Source organism: Stegostoma tigrinum, chromosome 1 (genome assembly GCF_030684315.1).
Source record: "Stegostoma tigrinum isolate sSteTig4 chromosome 1, sSteTig4.hap1, whole genome shotgun sequence".
NCBI lineage: Eukaryota > Metazoa > Chordata > Chondrichthyes > Orectolobiformes > Stegostomatidae > Stegostoma > Stegostoma tigrinum.
The window spans coordinates 47,073,858-47,093,065 of record NC_081354.1 but is presented as its reverse complement, the minus strand read 5'-3'; the positions used below and the strand labels follow the sequence as shown (position 1 = coordinate 47,093,065).

Sequence of the window (19,208 nt, the reverse complement as noted above, 5' to 3'; positions counted from 1 at the left end):
TTCTAGTAGCTTTTCTGATTACTTGTTGCACCTGCATACTAAGTACCTGTGATTCATGCTCTATGACATTCAGATCTGTAATCCTTCATAGCCTCCTTGTATCATCTTCAGAACTCACTTTCCTACCGATCTCTGTGGCGTCAACAAGTTAGCTATGCTACCTTTGACCCCTTTATCAAAATAACTAAATAGAATCCCTACAGTGTGGAAGCAGACCATTTGGCCCATCGAGTCCACACTGACCCTCGGAAGATCATCCCACCCAAACCCACCCACTACCCAATCCCCGTAACCCTGCATTTCTCACCGTTTACCCACTTAGTCTGCACAGTATGGGCAATTTAGAATGGCCAGTTCACCTAACCTGCATATCTTTGGACAGTGGGAGGAAACAGGAGCACCTGAATGAAACCCATGCAGGCATAGGAAGAATGTGCAAACTCCACACAGAGAGTCGCCCAAGGATAGAATTGAACCTGGGTCCCTGATGCTCTGAGGCAGCAGTGCTAACCACTGAGCCAATTGTAGAGACTTGAGAGCTAAGTACCTACCCCTGTGGAGCACCAATGGTGACAGCATGCCAAGCTGCAAAAGACCCATTTGTTTCCAATCTCTGCTTCAAGTTAGCAAGCCAATCTTCTACCCAAAATATGTTACCCCCTTTCATTATGCTTTGATGTGGCACCTTATCAAGTGCCATCTGGAAATCTAAGTACAATGTGCTACCTGGTTCCCCCTTATCCTCACCACAGGTTACTATTTCAAAGAACTCCAATAAATTAGCTTCATATAATTTCCCTTTGACAAAGCCATGTTGGCCGTGGCTGGTTACCAAGATCTTATCTAAGTGCCCTGTTAAGCAGTGTTGAATAATGGCTTCTGATGTTGTCCCTGTGATAGATGTTAAAGTAACTAGCCTGTAGTTTCCTGCTTTCTACCACCACTCACCCTTTTTTGAATAAAAAGCTAGTTTAAAACTGTTAAGAAATAGGTTACCTTAGTGTAAGGATTTTAGTCTTAATGTTCCAGACTGGAAGTGTTTGTTTATATCCCTGAGCAGGTTGAGCAAATTGAGACAGGCCAGGTTTAGTTGAGTGACTCAGCAAGAAGGAGTTCACTATTATCTCAAAACCAGGAATTGAAATGAGCGAGTTAAATCTGTAAATAAACTGATAAACTCTCTGCGTTTAAATACTGAAATCTGACGGTGTTGGGATTATATTTTAAAGTGTGTTTAAAAAACTTTCAGTTTGTGCTATATGTAAATAGTTTGGTTTATTCAGTGTTATCTTTATTTCCTTTGCAAAATAAATTTGTTTCATTGTTAGAACCAAGTCTACAGTGTTGTGTGCTTGTTTCAGTGAAAGATTAATTTGTTAATTTCAATCAAACAATTTCAATCTGCGATAACAAAGTGTGAAGCTGGATGAACACAGCAAGCCAAGCAGCATCTCAGGAGCACAAAAGCTGACGTTCCGGGCCTAGACCCTTCATCAGAGGAAGGGTCTAGGCCCGGAACGTCAGCTTTTGTGCTCCTGAGATGCTGCTTGGCCTGCTGTGTTTATCCAGCTTCACACTTTATTATCGCAGATTGAAATTAAGTGTGAAGCTGGATGAACACAGCAGGCCAAGCAGCATCTCAGGAGCACAAAAGCTGACGTTCCGGGCCTAGACCCTTCATCAGAGGAAGGGTCAAGGCCCGAAACGTCAGCTTTTGTGCTCCTGAGATGCTGCTTGGCCTGCTGTGTTCATCCAGCTTCAAATTTTGTTATCTTGGATTCTCCAGCATCTGCAGTTCCCATTATCACTGATTTCGATCTGTGATCTAGCTGATCTAGCTGTCTCGTTAGCTGGGACCAAAAGCTGTTCATTTTTTGTAACTTCTGGGTCATCATTTAAAAGCACTCACTAATAGACAAATTGTTCACCTGCTCCTAAGGCTACTTTTAGCTAAGAAAGTGCAGTTTAAAGAAAACCAAGGGGTAAACAATTAGCAATATCTCTGTCTTTTTAACTAATCTGTTCAGACACATTATTACACAGCATGGAGCAGGTCAGTCTTGAACCCAGGCCTTCTGGCCCAACTGTAGAGATGTACTATTATTGCCCCATAACAACCCATTAGGAAAATCTAATCTTGGTAGTATTTTCAGAGATCTAGTTAAGGTAAAGATTGTTTTCTTCAACTGGGCTAAAGTTAATTTGTTTGGACCAAAAATAAAATTTGAACCAATAGATTCGGATGGCTACCAGTCTTTATTACATACTTTCATGCTTACTAGCCAATTACAGAATGACATTAATCCAGGAGTGCGATCGGAGATAATGGGAACTGCAGATGCTGGAGAATCCAAGATAACAAAGTGTGGAGCTGGATGAAACAGCAGGCCAAGCAGCGTCTCAGGAGCACAAAAGCTGACGTTTCGGGCTTAGACCCTTCATCAGAGAGTGGGATGGGGAGAGGGTTCTGAAATAAATAGGGAGAGAGGGGGAGGCGGAACAAAGATGGATAGAGGAGAAGATAGGTGGAGAGGAGAGTATAGGTGGGGAGGGGATAGGTCAATCCGGGTAGGACGGGCCGGTCAAGGAGGTGGGATGAGGTTGGTAGGTGGGAAATGGAGGTGCAGCTTGAGGTGGGAGGAGGCGATAGGTGAGAGGAAGAACAGGTTAGGGAGGCGGGGACGAACTGGGCTGGTTTTCGGATGCAGTGGGAGAGGGGATGAGCTGGGCTGGTTTTGGGATGCCGTGGGGGAGGAGGAGATTCTGAAGCTTGCGAAGTCCACATTGATACCATTGGGCTGCAGGGTTCCCAAGCGGAAGGCAGACAAGGGTGGAGATGGAAAAATGTCTTGGATGTTTTTCCATTTTTTTCCATCCCCACCCTTGTCTGCCTTCCGGAGAGACCATTCTCTCCGTGACTCCCTTGTCCACTCCACACTCCCCTCCAACCCCACCACACCCGGCACCTTCCCCTGCAACTGCAGGAAGTGCTACACGTGCCCCCACACCTCCTCCCTCACCCCCATCCCAGGCCCCAAGATGACTTTCCGTATTAAGCAGATGTTCATCTTCACATCTGCCAATGTAGTATACTGTATCCATTGTACCTAGTGTGGCTGCCTCTACATTGGGGAAACCAAGCGGAGGCTTGGGGACCCCTTTGCAGAACACCTCTGCTCGGTTCGCAATAAACAACTGCACCGCCCAGTCGCGAACCATTTTAACTCCCCCTCCCATTCCTTAGATGACATGTCCATAATGGGCCTCCTGCACTGCCACAATGATGCCACCCGAAGGTTGCAGGGACAGCAACTCATATTCTGCTTGGGAACCCTGCAGCCCAATGGTATCAATGTGGACTTCACAAGCTTCAAAATCTCCCCCTCCCCCACAGCATCCCAAAACCAGCCCAGCTCGTCCCCGCCTCCCTAACCTGTTCTTCCTCTCACCTATCCCCTCCTCCGACCTCAAGCTGCACCTTCATTTCCCCCCTACCAACCTCATCCCGCATCCTTGACCTGTCTGTCCTCCCCGGACTGACCTATCCCCTCCCCACCTATACTCTCCTCTCCACCTATCTTCTCCTCTATCCATCTTCGGTCCGCCTCCCCCTCTCTCCGTATTTATTTCGGAACCCTCTCCCCATCCCCCTCTCTGATAAAGGGTCTAGGCCTGAAACGTCAGCTTTTGTGCTCCTGAGATGCTGCTTGGCCTGCTGTGTTCATCCAGCTTCACACTTTGTTACCTTTATTCCAGGAATGGATCATTCTACCCATTCTATTATAGAAACCTAAAATCTTGTGGGATCATTCTGATGTTTGGAACGAATTGTTTTAAAATTATCATTATTATTAAACCCTCTTTAATTTTTTTGCCAGATTTAAACAGTCACTGGTTTCTGTATGGTGTTAATTCCAGCTGCTGGATTGTGTTATGTTTCTCTTATTTACTTCAGTGCAGTGAATGTAAGGGTTCAATGGTGTTTTTAAAAATCTAACAAAAATGTACATAATTATTTTTGTAAAATTCTGACTGCCACTTTTTTTCTGGTGAAAATTAATTCAAATTTATCATTAAGCTCCAAGTACTAAATAAACATTAATATTTAATAACAATGTAATTGTCAGTTCATTACAAAGTAAATGAGTAACACCAGCAGTGCAAAATCTAAATGTAACTATAAAGTTATCATATTCCTGGACAGAAAATTTGATTATGGCCCCAATGAACAGTAGAAACGGTAAACAATTCATTAAATATGCATCTGCCCTAATTTTTCACAACAGATTTAATGCATTATTATATGATTTTAACCTATCCGAAATGTCTACAAAGACTTGTGGTACAAATGATTAGAACCGCAATATAAGAGTACATAAAACTGTTTAGGCAAAAAAAGTTGTTTGTTCAAGCTGTGAGCTAAAAGTACTGAACATAAATGATTTTATATGTTTATCACTCTCTGTGACTGCCAGTGTGTCAAACAGTTTCTAGATTCCTAAGAGAGTGAAATATTAATTGGGGTATACAGGAATGCAGAGTTGAGATTAAAATAAGATCAGCCATGACCTTATTGAACGGCAGAGCAGACTCAAAGGGCTGAATGGCCTGCTGTTGTTCCTTGCTTACATATTCATATTGCTATTGTTAAAGCCTGCACTAATTATTATCCCAACACCATCAGATTACGGTATTTAAACACAGTTTATCAGTTTATCTACAGATTTAACTAGCACATTTCAGTTTCTGGTTTTGAGATTATCATTAACTCAACTGAACCTGGCCTGGTCACAATTCGCTCAACCTGCTCAGGAATCTAAGCAAACACTTCCAGTCTGGAACATTAAAACTAAAATCCTTACACTCAGAGCAGCAGACCTTAGGGACTCCAAGATCCACAAAATGCAATTCACAGCATATACAGAATATCTAATTCAGCACTCTATTTAAGTATGTAACAATTCTAATGTAAATCTGATGTCTGGCAGTAATCAGATAGTAATTAATTGTGAATGTTTCACACATTACTCCTATGTTATAAATACTTCATGTTTTATAGTGTTTCGTGTTTATTGCTATAACTTTTAAGTGAATAGATTTGATATGTACAACTGTATTAATGCACAATGATGAGCAAATCACCTCTATCTAAACGCACTGGCTGTCAAGTTATTTTACGTTTTATTTAAATATGGAATGCACAAATACGAACATTAAATGTAGAATACATTTTTAATCACTTTTCATTTTTACTGTTTCTGCTTTTGCAGCTAGGATCATCTTCTTCGGTGCCATTTACTTCAATTTTCTCTCAGTTGTTTATGACTGTAGTAATCCCACTCATTGTAGGACAGGTAAGCACAGTTACTGTATCATTAGTTTTCCTGAACAACAGTTTCTCTGATATTAGAAGTTTCTGTGAACTTAAAATATAAAGTGTAGGCAGGACAAACAGAAAATGCATCACAAATTAAAGAAGAAACGTCATCTTAGCATAAGTTTTGCTCAGGAAATGTTAAATAAAGCAGTTAGAACACAAGGAAATCTAGCTACCCATGTTACAGCACTCAGTGGTATCGAGTTTTGAGAAGATTTGTAGCTCAGGTTGAGGTTCTGGATGTGAGTTTGCTCGCTGAACTGGAAGGTTAGTTTTCAGACATTTCGTCACCATTCTGGGTAACATCATCAGTGAGTCTCTGATGAAGCGTTGGTGTTATGTCCCACTTCCTAATTATCTGTTTAGGTTTCCTTGGGTTGGTGATGTCATTTCCTGTTCTTTTTCTCAGGGGATGGTAGATGGGCTGCAAATCAATGTGTTTATTGATGGAGTTCCTGTTGGAATGCCATGCTTCTAGGAATTCTCGTGCGTGTCTCTGTTTGGTTTGACCTAGGATGGATGTGTTGTCCCAATCAAAGTGGTGTCCTTCCTCATCTGTACGTAAGGATACGAGTGATAGTGGGTCATGTCGTTTTGTGGCTAGTTGATGTTCATGTATCCTGGTGGCTAGCTTTCTGCCTGTTTGTCCAATGTAGTGTTTGTCACAGTTCTTGCAGGGTATTTTGTAGATGACGTTCGTTTTGCTTGTTGTCTGTATAGGGTCTTTTTCAGCCAATGAACCTATAAATTATAAATTATTAAGTATTAAATTCCATAAGATTTTAAATTAAGAAAACTATTTTAGTTTTTAAGTGTAATCTGTGAATATTTTACATTTTAAATATGACACAAATTTTATACAGTATCATAAAAATAACTATTTAAGTATTCAAATAAAGTCATAGTCATAGAGTCATACAGCGCAGTACAACAAGTGCATGCTGAACATAATGCCAAACTAAACTAATCTCACCTGCCTGCTCCTGGCCATATCCCTCCAAACCATTCCTATTCATATACTTACCCAGTGCCTTTTAAACAATGTAATTGTACCTGTATCCACATCTACCACTTCCTCAGGAAGTTCTTTCCACACAAGATCCACCCTCTTGTGTATAAAAAATAATGACCTCTTATGTCTCTCTTAAATCTTTCTCATCTCACCTTAAAAATGTGCCATTTGTCTTGAAAACCCCATCCTAGGGAGAAGACAACTACCAGTAACTGCATCTATACCTCTCGTTATTTTGTAAACTCCTATAAGGTCACCTCTCAACCTCTTACGCTCCAGTGAAGAAAGAGTCCCAGTCTGGCAACATGCTGATAAGTCTGCCTTGAACCCTCTCCAGCTTAGGGTACCATGCTTTTACTTTGGTTGTTTTTTTGAGGAAAATATTAAACTTGCTGCGCTAGCATTGAGAATGTTGTTAAGATTACCTATGGTAGAAGTATTGTACCATTAATGTATTTAACTGTTGATGGCACAATCATTTACGTATTCAAAGCAATTATAGGATATATTTTATTCTCTAATGATGAAGCTAATAGCAGCTGTTGTTATTTATGTGCAAGTGTTATGGCATTCCGCAGATGTTACTTGACCTATTACATAATTGTATATGTTCTATATAAGACTTCTATATAAAACAAATTTGCAAGAGCTACTGAGTTGCAAAATCAGGATCTTGCATCTGATTCACCATCGATATGCATTAAATGGCATAATGTCGCTACATTTATATGGTAGTTTTGAACCAACCTCACCACAAAAAAAAATTACAAGTCATAAAAGTCTGAGTAACCTTACAATGATGTGACAAGTAATATTTACTGCCAAACAACTCTCTTGTTCTGAAAATTAGGAATACCTAGACATGAGGTTTCTTTCTCTGAAGTATTCATAATTCCTGAGATAACAAGGTTTAGAGCTGTATGAACATAGCAGGCCAATGATTTTCTGAAGAAGGGTCTAGGCCCAAAACGTCAGCCTTCCTGCTCCTCTGCTGCTGCTTGGTCTGCTGTGTTCATCCAGCTCTACGCCTTGTTATCTCAGATTCTCCAGCATCTGCAGTTCCTACTATCTCTATTCATAATTCCTGTTTAGATTTAAAATATTTTCTTATTCTTCCTTTCTTTTCTTCCCTATTAATCCAAAATTGTTTTCTGTCTTTTTTTGTCTATTTTGTTTTGTTTTGATTAAATTTGCTATTTCTTACTTAGCCTCCTTTTCATTCACTGAGCTATATGTTTCTCAATCCTTCAATCTCCGCATTAGGCTTTTTCATTCAAGTTGCAGCTGCCTTGGTTTACTTGCTGCAGCATTACCAGCTTGGATTTTCAATGACTCAGTAATTCCCTTTAATTTCACTCTAGTATTCTACCTCAATTTGTACTGATATATCATCAGCAATTACACAGCTGCAGGATATGTTCTAGCGTACATGATATGAAAGAGATGACAACATCCCATCTATAGTGAGGGAATTAGAAGTGACTGAAAACTTTGCTAGAATGTTTTAGAAAAATGTTTAAAGATGGAGAAATATAGTGAGGGAATTACTGAACGTAGAGTAGGGCGATTGATGTTAGTGGCAAGAAGACAATAATATCAGAAACTGAGATAACAAGGTGTAGAGCTGGATGAATGCAGCAGGCCAAGCAGCATCAGAGGAGCAGGAAGGCTGACATTTCAGGCCTAGACCCTTCTTCAGAAATGGGGGAGGGAAAGGGGGTTCTGAAACAAATAGGGAGAGTGGGGAAGGTGGATAGAAGATGGATAGAGGAGAAGATAGGTAGAGAGGAGACAGACAGGTCAAAGATGCGGGGATGGAGCCAGTAGAGGTGAGTGTAGGTGGGGAGCTATGGAGGAGATAGGTCAGTCCAGGGTGGACGTATAAGTCAAGGGGACAGGAAGAGGTTAGTAGTTAGGAGATGAGGGTGGGGCTTGAGGTGGGAGGAGGGGATAGTTGGGAGGAAGGACAGGTTAAGGAGGCAGGGACAGGCTGGACTGGTTTTGGGATGTGGTATGGGGAGCGGAGATTTTAAAGCTTGTGAAGTCTACATTGGGCTGCAGGGTTCCCAAGCAGAATATGAGTTGCTGTTCCTGCAACCTTCGGTTGGCATTGTTGTGGCACTGCAGGAGGCCCAGGTTCGACATGTCGTCTGAGGAATGAGAGGGGGAGTTAAAATGGTTCGCGACTGGGAGGTGCAGTTGTTTAGTGCAAACTGAGCATAGGTGTTCTGCAAAGCGGTCCCCAAGCCTCCCAATATCAGAAACTGTTCAGGCACTGTAAGTCAAAATATCCTTTTCTCGAACATGACTTTTATGAAGTCTGAAAATCAATTGTACAAAAATATTTGCAGGCAGAAATGACAAAAACCAGAAAAACAATTCAAGATCCCTCAATATATTTTTAGTTGATGCTCAGAATCCTGTAAGCCAGCGATTTAAAATACTTTGCAGGAGTGTCTAACAGCTTGTAGGAAAATTCCAGATATCAGAATAAATATCCAATTCAGAATCTTGTTTGTTTCTCCTTCATTTAATTGTTACGTTTTACCAGCACTTTTTCAGCCAGGAAGGTGGAATTGCAGAAAAAGCAAACTCGTGTGATCTGGTTGGTCACAAAAATTCATATTTTCTATGGAAACTAATTGTTTTTAACCATGTTTGAAAGGATGTTTTAAGAATTGGCATCAATTGTAAATGGATCATAATAAGTTTCTTGTATAGTAAGAAATACTGGTCAATGCGACCTATTTATTTTGTGACCGGAAAGTCAGTACCATTAGGAAAGTGGGGAAAACAAAAATCATGTGGCCAGGCACACACAAGCTACTGCTGTAAGAAGTTAGGTGAGTTGGAAGGAGAAGGCAATCAACATAGCTGCAGACACAGAAAACAGAGACAGAAAGAGGAATTATTTTGTAGAGAAGATTTTTTTGGCAGAGAAATTGACAGGAACTCTTGAAGGCCCTTTGTAAGCTGGCTAAAGTATTCTGAAACCTGGAAGAAGTTGTGTGAATGACTCAGATGTTGATGTTTTTCCCCAGATACAACCAAAGCATTGCTTGAAATATTACAGGTTGGTTGATTGAAAAGGAACTCTGTTAAGCTCCTCCATCAGGACTGTTGTGACCCAGAAGGTAACCAGATTCAAAGGTGACAGCAGGTTTTTTTCTGCTAGGACTCCTGCCCTACCCAACACTAATAAGTAAAAGAGCATATTGCTGAACTGGCAGCAACATACTCTCATATGTCACTGATGGGTAATGTAGGAGCTTGTTGTCTAAGATGTATCCATGTTGTATTGACTACTTAAAGTAAAATTTGATTTTTTATTGAAAGTCTCATTTGCCTGTTAATTCATTCATTTGTGTTGAAATCAACAAAATCTTTTTGGTAATTTGTTTATTTGGGGTCATGAACTTAATTTGGTTATTTTAGTTTCAGGTGCAGATCATTACAGTTACTAAGTAAATCAAATATTTTGATTTCATGATTAGTCGATTGGGCATCCAATCTCACACCCAAATCTTTATTTCACCAATCACATCTTCTGACCAACAAATGTGTAATTCCAAAAGCGAAATATTGCAGTTGATTTAACAATTATTTCATCAGATCTCAAATGCATGATTCCTTTAGCTGTGATGCAATGATGCCCACAAACTTTGTGTTGCAATGAATATGTTTTAGTTGAAACATCTTAAACATAGGCACACTAATATCATTTTGTAACCAAACCAATTCAAGCAGAATCACCAAAACTATTTCTAACCATCATTGCTAAGATATGATAAATCATAATGACCAATTTTCCCTTGTCCCATGTATTCCACAAAACTGAATAATTCATGTCTTTTGATTCAGAATTCTTCCACAATCAATTATATACATTTAATTATTTGAACTTTTGTTTGCTGAGAGAAACAAAAGAATGTTCCACATCAACAAAAAAATGTTGTATGTTGTTTTGAATACTAATCTACTTTTGCAAATATGAATAAGTAAAACGCAAATCTAATATCACAATCATGGTTATTGTCAGCAGTGTCACCTGTTAACCAGTGTGTGAGGTGTCATGGGAAATTGTTTATGTACTTTATACACCTGTGTAAAGTGATAACTTTTTTTAGGCCAAAAGTCATGGAGTCTATGTAGGCTCAACTTTTACACAGTCAAGTTTTTACAAATGATGTCTGCTTGACTTTGGGACAAAACAATTCCATCACAATGGAATAAGGTGAAACAAAATTAAAAATTAATGTTATTTTAGCATTTATTTATTTTATACCATTACAAATTATATACATTCTATCCACCACTATTATATATATGTATCCTAACAAATTGTTAGAACACTTCATGTTAAAAATCATGACAATCACTCTAGCCACCATCTGAATCAAGAAACAGTTTGTCCAAATTGCCTGGTTGTACAACAACATCATACGGACCTTCATCATCATCGTTGATCATTTACCATCATCATTGGTAAAGTCAATTACTTTAGCATCATCATTCCACAAGTAATAATCCACCCTACTGTCAAGTACATTTGCTAGCACATATTTACAAACTTCTTAGACAATATTGAGATCATGCTCATTCAACGTGTGTATACCCAATTAACACAATGTAACTAGCAAGGATGCTTACATATATCTATTTTTGTGAAGTCTTTTTGCCTTTGAAGTCTAATCGTTCCACACCTTTAGGATACTGCCCTTGTGAGGGTCATTTATGCATTTGTCCAAGGATTAAACAATATTCATAAGGCAAAACTCATAAGACCACATGGAATAGGTACCACTGTTTTCATGGATCTAATAGCCTAAACTGCATCATCGATAAGGTGAGATTTGAACACGTACTTATGAACAAGCATTTTTCTCTGCATAGTCCATCTGGTTTCAAGTGCCACACTTCCTCGATCCATTTCTTACAATCACCTTCATCCATTCTTGTAAACATGAACAATGACATCTTTCTGAAGTTTCTTTTTTTTAAACTTTTAACATCTCGATGGGTTTAATTTTGTATCATCGCCATACATGAGGGAACCACTGTAAATCATGTGGCTAGTCATAACAGTGTTTTCTTTCACCAGTACTGTTAGTGGTCTTGTTTGCTGGTAAGGTAAAGTTATTGGTGTTTCATCAATTTTCCAAAGCAGTCAATCAGTATGCATCCTCTCAATGTCTTTTTTCCTTTCCCCTGCCACCCCCCCTCCCCACCCACCTCTGGAATTAAATGCCAGACCAGTTGAAGATGGTGGATATCCTTCCATTCTTACAACATTTACGACTTGATACTTTCATGACAATTTCATGGTCACCATCACTGATATCAGCTTTATAGTCTGAATTTATTAGTTGAATTCAAATTCTACTGGCTACTGTGGTGGGATTTGATCCTATGTTTCCACAGCATGAGCCTGAATTTGGATTACTACTCAAGTGACATTATCACTGTAGCACCATCTCATCGTGTAATGTCTGATGATAAAATTGTGGAATTTGATATCGTTGCAGTCAGGTGGCAGTTGATGTGACATTATTGTTTCCTAGTGAAAGAATAAATCATACCTTGCAGTGAATCCTGTGCATATCCAACACTAGTCTTGAATTACGAAATACCATCTTTGTTTTCTGCTAGTGTAGACTCTGATGCCTCTGGAAGTGGTAGTATTACTCTTTTATGCTCACTAACTCATTCCCTTTTTTTTCCCCAGGTGAGGCCAGTTGCTTAGTCTTCCTTTGCTTATGCATTTGTGCTTCAGCATCCTTTCAAGTTTATTGGATATCTTGTTCAATTCTGTAAATATATTCTCACAAAGTTTAAACTCTCTTGCTGCTGCACAATTATTATGTTTCTTAGTAAATGCTATAGCTTTCATTTTAAATTAAGGTGCGTATTTGTTATTCTGTCTGGAAGGTATCATTATAAATCATTACTTTTGTCAATTGGCTAGCAAATTAGTTGGGCTGCTGAAATTGGTGGGGGACAATTCTACAGTCCTTGGGTATACCTTTAAATGAATGAATGAATGAATGAAATACAGCAGTTGTCATTATGTAATTAATAATCACAAAGCAGTTTGATCCCTGAGAAGCAAACGTCAACTTTTACGCGAGATGAAAGGCTGAGGGATTTGAGGCTGTTATTGTTAGAGAGGTGACTTAATTGAAACATGTAAAATAATCAAAGGGTTAGATAGGGTGAATAGGGAGAGCCTTTTTCCTGGGATGGTGACGGCGAGCACGTGGGGGCATAGTGTTAAGTTGAGAGGTGAAAGATATAGGACAGATGTCAGAGGTAGTTTCTTTACTCGGAGAGTAGTAAGGGAATGGAATGCTTTGCCTGCAGTGGTAGTAGATTCATCAACTTTAGGTACATTTAAGTCGTCATTGGATAAGCATATGGATGTACATTGGAATAGTGTAGGTTAGATGGGCTTGAGATCGGTACGACAGGTCAGCACAACATCGAGGGCCGAAGGGCCTGTACTGCGCTGTAATGTTCTATGTTCTATGTTCTATATGTAAGAATTCAATTTTTTAAGGCCAAAAGTAATGCAGTTGACTTACAAGTATAAATGAATGTTTGTGTACTTCATGAGAAACTAAAAATGGCAATTTGTCATATTGTCTGGATACTTTTGGAAAACCAGAGAAAACTTTAATTTACTGTAATGTACATTCTGTCAATATATTCTGCATAAGACTGGAGTTGAACTAAGTCATGGTCAATGAATAAGTGGAACCATATGATAAGTAATGCATCAATGGTGTTACTGGCAAAGCAACAGAGCAACATAAGATGCATAACGACAAAATCTACATAAAAGGCCTGTGAACATAGCAGTGATTATTTTTATCTTCAAACAATAATGGAGTTTGCCACATTCATTGGTGCCTATTTAGAGCATGTCATAATAGCTGTAGCTGAAGTTCAGCAAATATTTCTTCTTAGATGGTTTGTACAGCTTTATTTAAATGGTGCCTCCTGATGTTGTTAGTTTTATTTCACTGCAGTAGTTAATTGTGGAATACATCTTAGTTCACTAGTACTAACCAGTACATCTCTCTGACAATGCATGGTTCTGCATTCAAATCAGCCATATACATATTAAATGGTACAGCAGGCTTAAGGGGCTTCGTGGTTTACGACTGTCTCTAATTCATAAGTTTATATCCACTACTATAATAGATCGATTCTTAATAATGAAACAGACTAGTTGTTTGAAATAGTTTGAGATAGTAGGATGCCGGAGAATCTGAGATAACAAGGTGTAGAGCTGGATGAACACAGCAGCCGAGCATCGTCATAGGAGCAGGAAAGCAACAGGAGCTTTCCTGCTCCTATGATGCTGCTTGGCCTGCTCTACACTTTCATCCAGCTCTACAGCTTTTTATCTCAGTTGTCTGAAATAGCCTGTTTCTGTACTGTCCATTTTATGTAAGATTTTGACATCAAATTTAGTTGAACAATGACTGAATTAAATGTAGCAAATACATAAATGTAACAATACATTTGTGGTGCTGGTTGTTGTGGTACTCCGTTAAGGGTTATATCTACAGCTTTGATATATCACCATTTTGGACATGAAGTAAAAACATAGAAACTGAGAGGAGAAGGCCATTTGGCTGTTCAAGCATGCTGTGCCATTCAGTATGTTCACAGCTGATCCTTTATCTCAAACCCACATTCCCACTTCTTTCCCATACTCCTTGATGCCTTTAAAATCTAAAACATTATCTGTCCTGTCTTGAATAAATTCAATGACTTGACCTCTTCAGCCTTCTGTGTAAAGAATTCCAAAGGTTCACTGTCCTTTGAGTGAAAAAGGCTTTTCTCTTTCAAAAAAGAGATAGACAGAGCTCTTAAAGATAGTGGAATCAAGGGTTATGGGGATAAGGCAGGAACAGGCTACTGATTGTGGATGATCAGCCATGATCCTAATGAATGGTGGTGCTGGCTCAAAAGGCCGAATGGCCTACTCCAGCACCTATTGTCTATTGTCTATTGTCTGTTTGTAATTTTTATTAATGACTTGGATGAGGGGATTGAAGGATGGGTCAGCAAGTTTGCAGACAACACGAAGGTTGGAGGTGTCGTTAACAGTATAGAGGGCTGTTGTAGGCTGCAGCGGGACATTGACAGGATGCAGAGATGGGCTGAGAGGTGGCAGATGGAGTTCAACCTGGACAAATGCGAGGTGATGCATTTTGGAAGGTCGAATTTGAAAGCTGAGTACAGGATTAAGGATAGGATTCTTGGCAGTGTGGAGGAACAGAGGGATCTTGGTGTGCAGATACATAGATCCCTTAAAATGGCCACCCAAGTGGACAGGGTTGTTAAGAAAGCATATGGTGTTTTGGCTTTCATTAACAGGGGGATTGAGTTTAAGAGTTGTGAGATCTTGTTGCAGCTCTATAAAACTTTGGTTAGACCGCACTTGGAATACTGCGTCCAGTTCTGGTCGTCCTATTATAGGAAAGATGTGGATGCTTTGGAGAGGGTTCAGAGGAGGTTTACCAGGATGCTGCCTGGACTGGAGGGCTTATCTTATGAAGAGAGGTTGACTGAGCTCGGACTCTTTTCATTGGAGAAAAGGAGGAGAAGAGGGGACCTAATTGAGGTATACAAGATAATGAGAGGCATAGATAGAGTTGATAGCCAGAGACTATTTCCCAGGACAGAAAAGGCTAACACGAGGGGTCATAGTTTTAAGCTGGTTGGAGGAAAGTACAGAGGGGATGTCAGAGGCGGGTTCTTTACACAGAGAGTTGTGAGAGCGTGGAATGCATTGCCAGCAGCAGTTGTGGAAGCAAGGTCATTGGGGACATTTAAGAGACTGCTGGACATGCATATGGTCACAGAAATTTGAGGGTGCATACATTAGGATCAATGGTCGGCACAACATCATGGCCTGAAGGGCCTGTTCTGTGCTGTACTGTTCTATGTTCTATGTTAAATCAATCTGAAATGGTCTGCCGATATCGTGAGACTGTAAAACTCTGGTTCTAAATTTCCCCAACCTGGGAAAGCACCCACCCTGCAACTAGTCTGTCCATCCCTGTTCGAACTGAATACATTTCAATCAGATTCCCTTTTACCCTTCTATACTCTAGTGAATATAGGCCCAGTTGAGCCATTCTCTTCTTGTAGAATAGTCCTGCTATCCCCACTATCAGCTCATTGAATCTCCACTCTACTCTCTCCAGGGCAATTACTTCCTTTATTAGGTAGGCAGACCAAAACCGTGCACAATATTCCAGATGTGGTCTCACTAAACCCTGTAAAGCTGCAGTAAGACATCCTTATTTCTGAACTCAAATCCTGTTGCAGTGAAGGTCAATATACTATTTGCCTTCTTAATTGCTTGCTGCACCTGTTTGTCAACTTTCTTTTAACTATATGTATTCACTTGATCATCTGGCAGAATGTATGAGCAGTTTTAGAGAATTGGAGTGTTAACTAACCCTCTCAGATTTTGTTGTATAGAGTTTTATTTTATCAAGTCAGCAACCTCCCACTGAGTGATGCAGGAATGTGTCCTGGTCCTGACTTCATTGACCGTCTTCTTTAACATGATGTTATAGCACACAAAAGAACAACCTTGCAAGGGAGTTTATGTATGCTTCTGTTGGAGGTCCTTTTAACCTCAGGCAGCTTCACGCTCACTCAAAGTCACAGGAAAAACCTTGCTGTACACTTCTCTTCACTGATGACTGCATTCTTCTGCCCAACAGAAAAGCAGATTTATAAAATACACTCTTCAGTGCGATTCGGGTATCACTGGTCAGGCCATTTACTAACCATCTCTAATTGTCTTTGTCTTTCAGAGGGCAGTTAAGAGTCAACATTTCTGTGGGTCTGGAGTCAAATGTAGGGTAGCTCAGATGAAGATGTCACATATCAATCATTGCCAGCAGAAAGCACAATGCCTGCAGATACTGCATTATGCGCCCTATCAAGAATGTTGAGGCTGAATAAAATGCCAACACGATAGAGAAGGGTAAATCCAGTTGTTCCCAGCAGCTATTGAACCTTCATTTGCATCTGCTTTGGGAGAAATTGCCAGTCACTAATAAACCTGACTGGCCACAAGCAGGCTTGCCACCACTGAGCAAAACTTTCCTCAAATCTTCATGTGAAGAGAAGAGTTAAAATGATAACTAATTAACACTCAATGAATGTGGTAGGTCATGTGATGTGCTGTTACTGTAGACTAGAATTCCAGTCTGACCCAGGACAAACATGACTGCTGTAAGTATCTGCAAGTCTTATCATGGAGGGGGGAGAAGTCATTGGAGACAGTTTACTCTAGGCGACAGTTATATCCCGTAGTATAGGGTCATCTGATTTGGCAAGTGGTCAGTGGTAGCTGCGTATGACTGTGGGTCAGTAAGGAGGATTCAGAGGGCAGGAGATCAGGATCCTAGCTTTTGCAATTGTTCAGCAATTTTGAGATTTTTTTCAGCTTGTCTGGACATGACTGTCGGCTGCAATGTGGATAAGCTGTGGTACTGTAGTATATGAACCCATTCTTGCAAAGGGAGCAAAGAGGAATATAGTCATACTTGGTGAAATTATAGTGAGCGGGGAGTGGAACTATTCCCTGCTGCAAGGAGTGAGAGTCCAGATTCCCATTGCCTGCCTGCTGCTAGAATTCAGGGTATCTGCTCTAAATTGGGGAAGAACTTGCAGTGGAAGAGGGACGATCCAGTGGTTGTGGTCCACATTGGTACTAACAACTTGGATAGAAGTTCTGTTGAGGGAATATGAGAATCTAGTTGCTGATTTAGAAAGCAGAATCCCAAAGGTAATATTCTCTGGATTACTACCCGAGTCTTGTGTAAATTGGCATTGGGCAAATCAGGTTAGAGAAATGAATGCATGGCTCAAAGACTGGTGTGGGAGAAGTGGCAGCAGTATATTGGTGAAAGTGCGATACGTAGTACTGGGGCAGCCTGTACCTGAACAGTGCTGGACTAGTGTTCAAATAGATGTAGTCTTTTTAATCTAAACAAAGAGGAGTGATGGATTAACAACAAAAACAGAAATTTCTGGTAAAGCTCAGCAGGTTTGGCAATACCTGTGGAGAGAAATCAGAGTTGACCATTTCAGGTCCAGTGACTCTTCCTCAGATCTGAAGGTTTAAACTTGGGTAGATGATCAAGGCAAGAGATTAATAAAAGACAACATAAAATAATGATATGGGAAGTGAAGGCCTGGGAATAGTAGGAAAGGACAGACAGCATAGACTTAAAAGTATACCATTAGCCAACGTTCGATGTTGCAAACATATCAAAAAGATAAAATTAGTGGCTATGTGTTTGTAGGTACTTGGTATTCAGAAAATCTCCCTCCCTCTCCACATCCCAAAACCAGCCTCCCTAACCTGTCCGTCCTTCCTCCCACCTATCCACTTCTCCCACCTCAAGCCCCACCCCACATACCCACCACCTACCTACCAGCCTCATCCCACCTCCCTTGACCTGTCAGTCCTCCTTGGACTGACCTATCCCCATCCTCACTCACCACCTACACGCTCCTTTACTGGTTCCATCCTCGCCAATCTGACCTGTCTGTCTCCTCTCCACCTATCTGCTCCTTTATCCATCTTCCATCCGCCTCCCCCCCTTTTCTATTTATTTCAGAATCCCCTTCCCCTCCCCCACTTCTGAAGAAGCGTTCAGACCCAAAACGTCAGCTTTCCTGCTCTTCTGATGCTGTTTGGCCTGCTGTGTTCATCCAGCTCTACACGTTTGTATTCCTAATACAGAGCATGTTTTTGGGTATCCTTCATTTCTATGCTGGAGATTTTTTATCTAGAAATACTGAAGAAAATCAGACAACAAATGGCACCAATCTAACAACACACTGTTCTTCAATTCAGTCAGGATATACACTTGAGTCCCATGCACTTTATTACCTGTACACTGTTATAAACTTTAGGTTATAGTCATTTGGTAGTAAAGAGCTAGTGTAGTGCAGAGAAAAAGATACTTTGTTGAAGCTTTTCTTCTTGTATTCATTACAACAATTCTCAAGACATACCAAGAAAAGGGAAAACAACATTTATTTCTAACAGAGGAAACTGTTGATTGGCTAGCAATGAGCTGAGATTGGTAGTGGAAAATAGTCATGAAGAAAGCACCCAAATTTTGTTTAAATTTTAAATCGGACAGGTTGATTCTTGGCTAGTCATGGCATTGCCCTGAGAAATGAACCAGCAAATAGCTGTCACCTATACTGAGTTGAAACAGGTGCACTATGTTTACATGTTCTTTCTGTCTGCTCCAGTAATACATATGTGCTACACCAAGACCATGATTGACATTTTGTATCATCACTACAAAGTCTCAAGAAATAAATGAAACCAGACAGAACACCCAGCATTGACCAAGATACTGTCAACTCTGCAAAGTCCTCCTTACTAACATGGGGTCTAGTGCCAGAATTGGGAGAGATGTCTTGCAGATTAGTTGAACAGGTGCCTGACGTGTCATACATATGGATTCATACTTGACAGACAATGTTCCAGACATCGCCATCACCAACCCTGGATATGTCCTATCTCACTGGCAGGGCAGACACAGTAGTGTGGTAGCACGGTGGTATACAGTCGAGAAAGAATTTCCCTCAGAGTCCTTAAGATTTGACTCTGGACCTCTTAAAGTCACATGGCTTCAGGTTAAGCATAGGCAGGAGCCTCCTGATTACCACATACCATCCTCTCTTAGCATATGAATACGTTCTCCTCCATGTTGAACAACAGTTGGAGGAAGTCCTGCAGGAGGCAAGTTTGCAAAATAT

At 40.3% G+C, this 19,208-nt stretch overlaps 1 protein-coding gene across 8 annotated transcripts in view; it reads left to right on the top strand.

Moving 5' to 3' along the window:
• slc10a7 (solute carrier family 10 member 7) overlaps window positions 1-19,208 on the top strand; it is a 262,492-nt gene that overhangs the window by 186,921 nt on the left and 56,363 nt on the right. For 6 of the 8 annotated variants that reach the window (XR_009445663.1, XR_009445662.1, XR_009445664.1 and 3 more), the window contains exon 7: window positions 5,271-5,354. The exons of the other annotated variants lie outside the window; for them this stretch is intronic. Coding sequence is in view for 3 of the 6 variants with exons in the window: in XM_048530650.2 (XP_048386607.1) it covers window positions 5,271-5,354 (84 nt within the window). In the remaining 3 variants the exon portion in view is untranslated. The remainder of the gene's footprint in view (window positions 1-5,270; window positions 5,355-19,208) is intronic. 8 annotated transcript variants of the gene reach the window in all.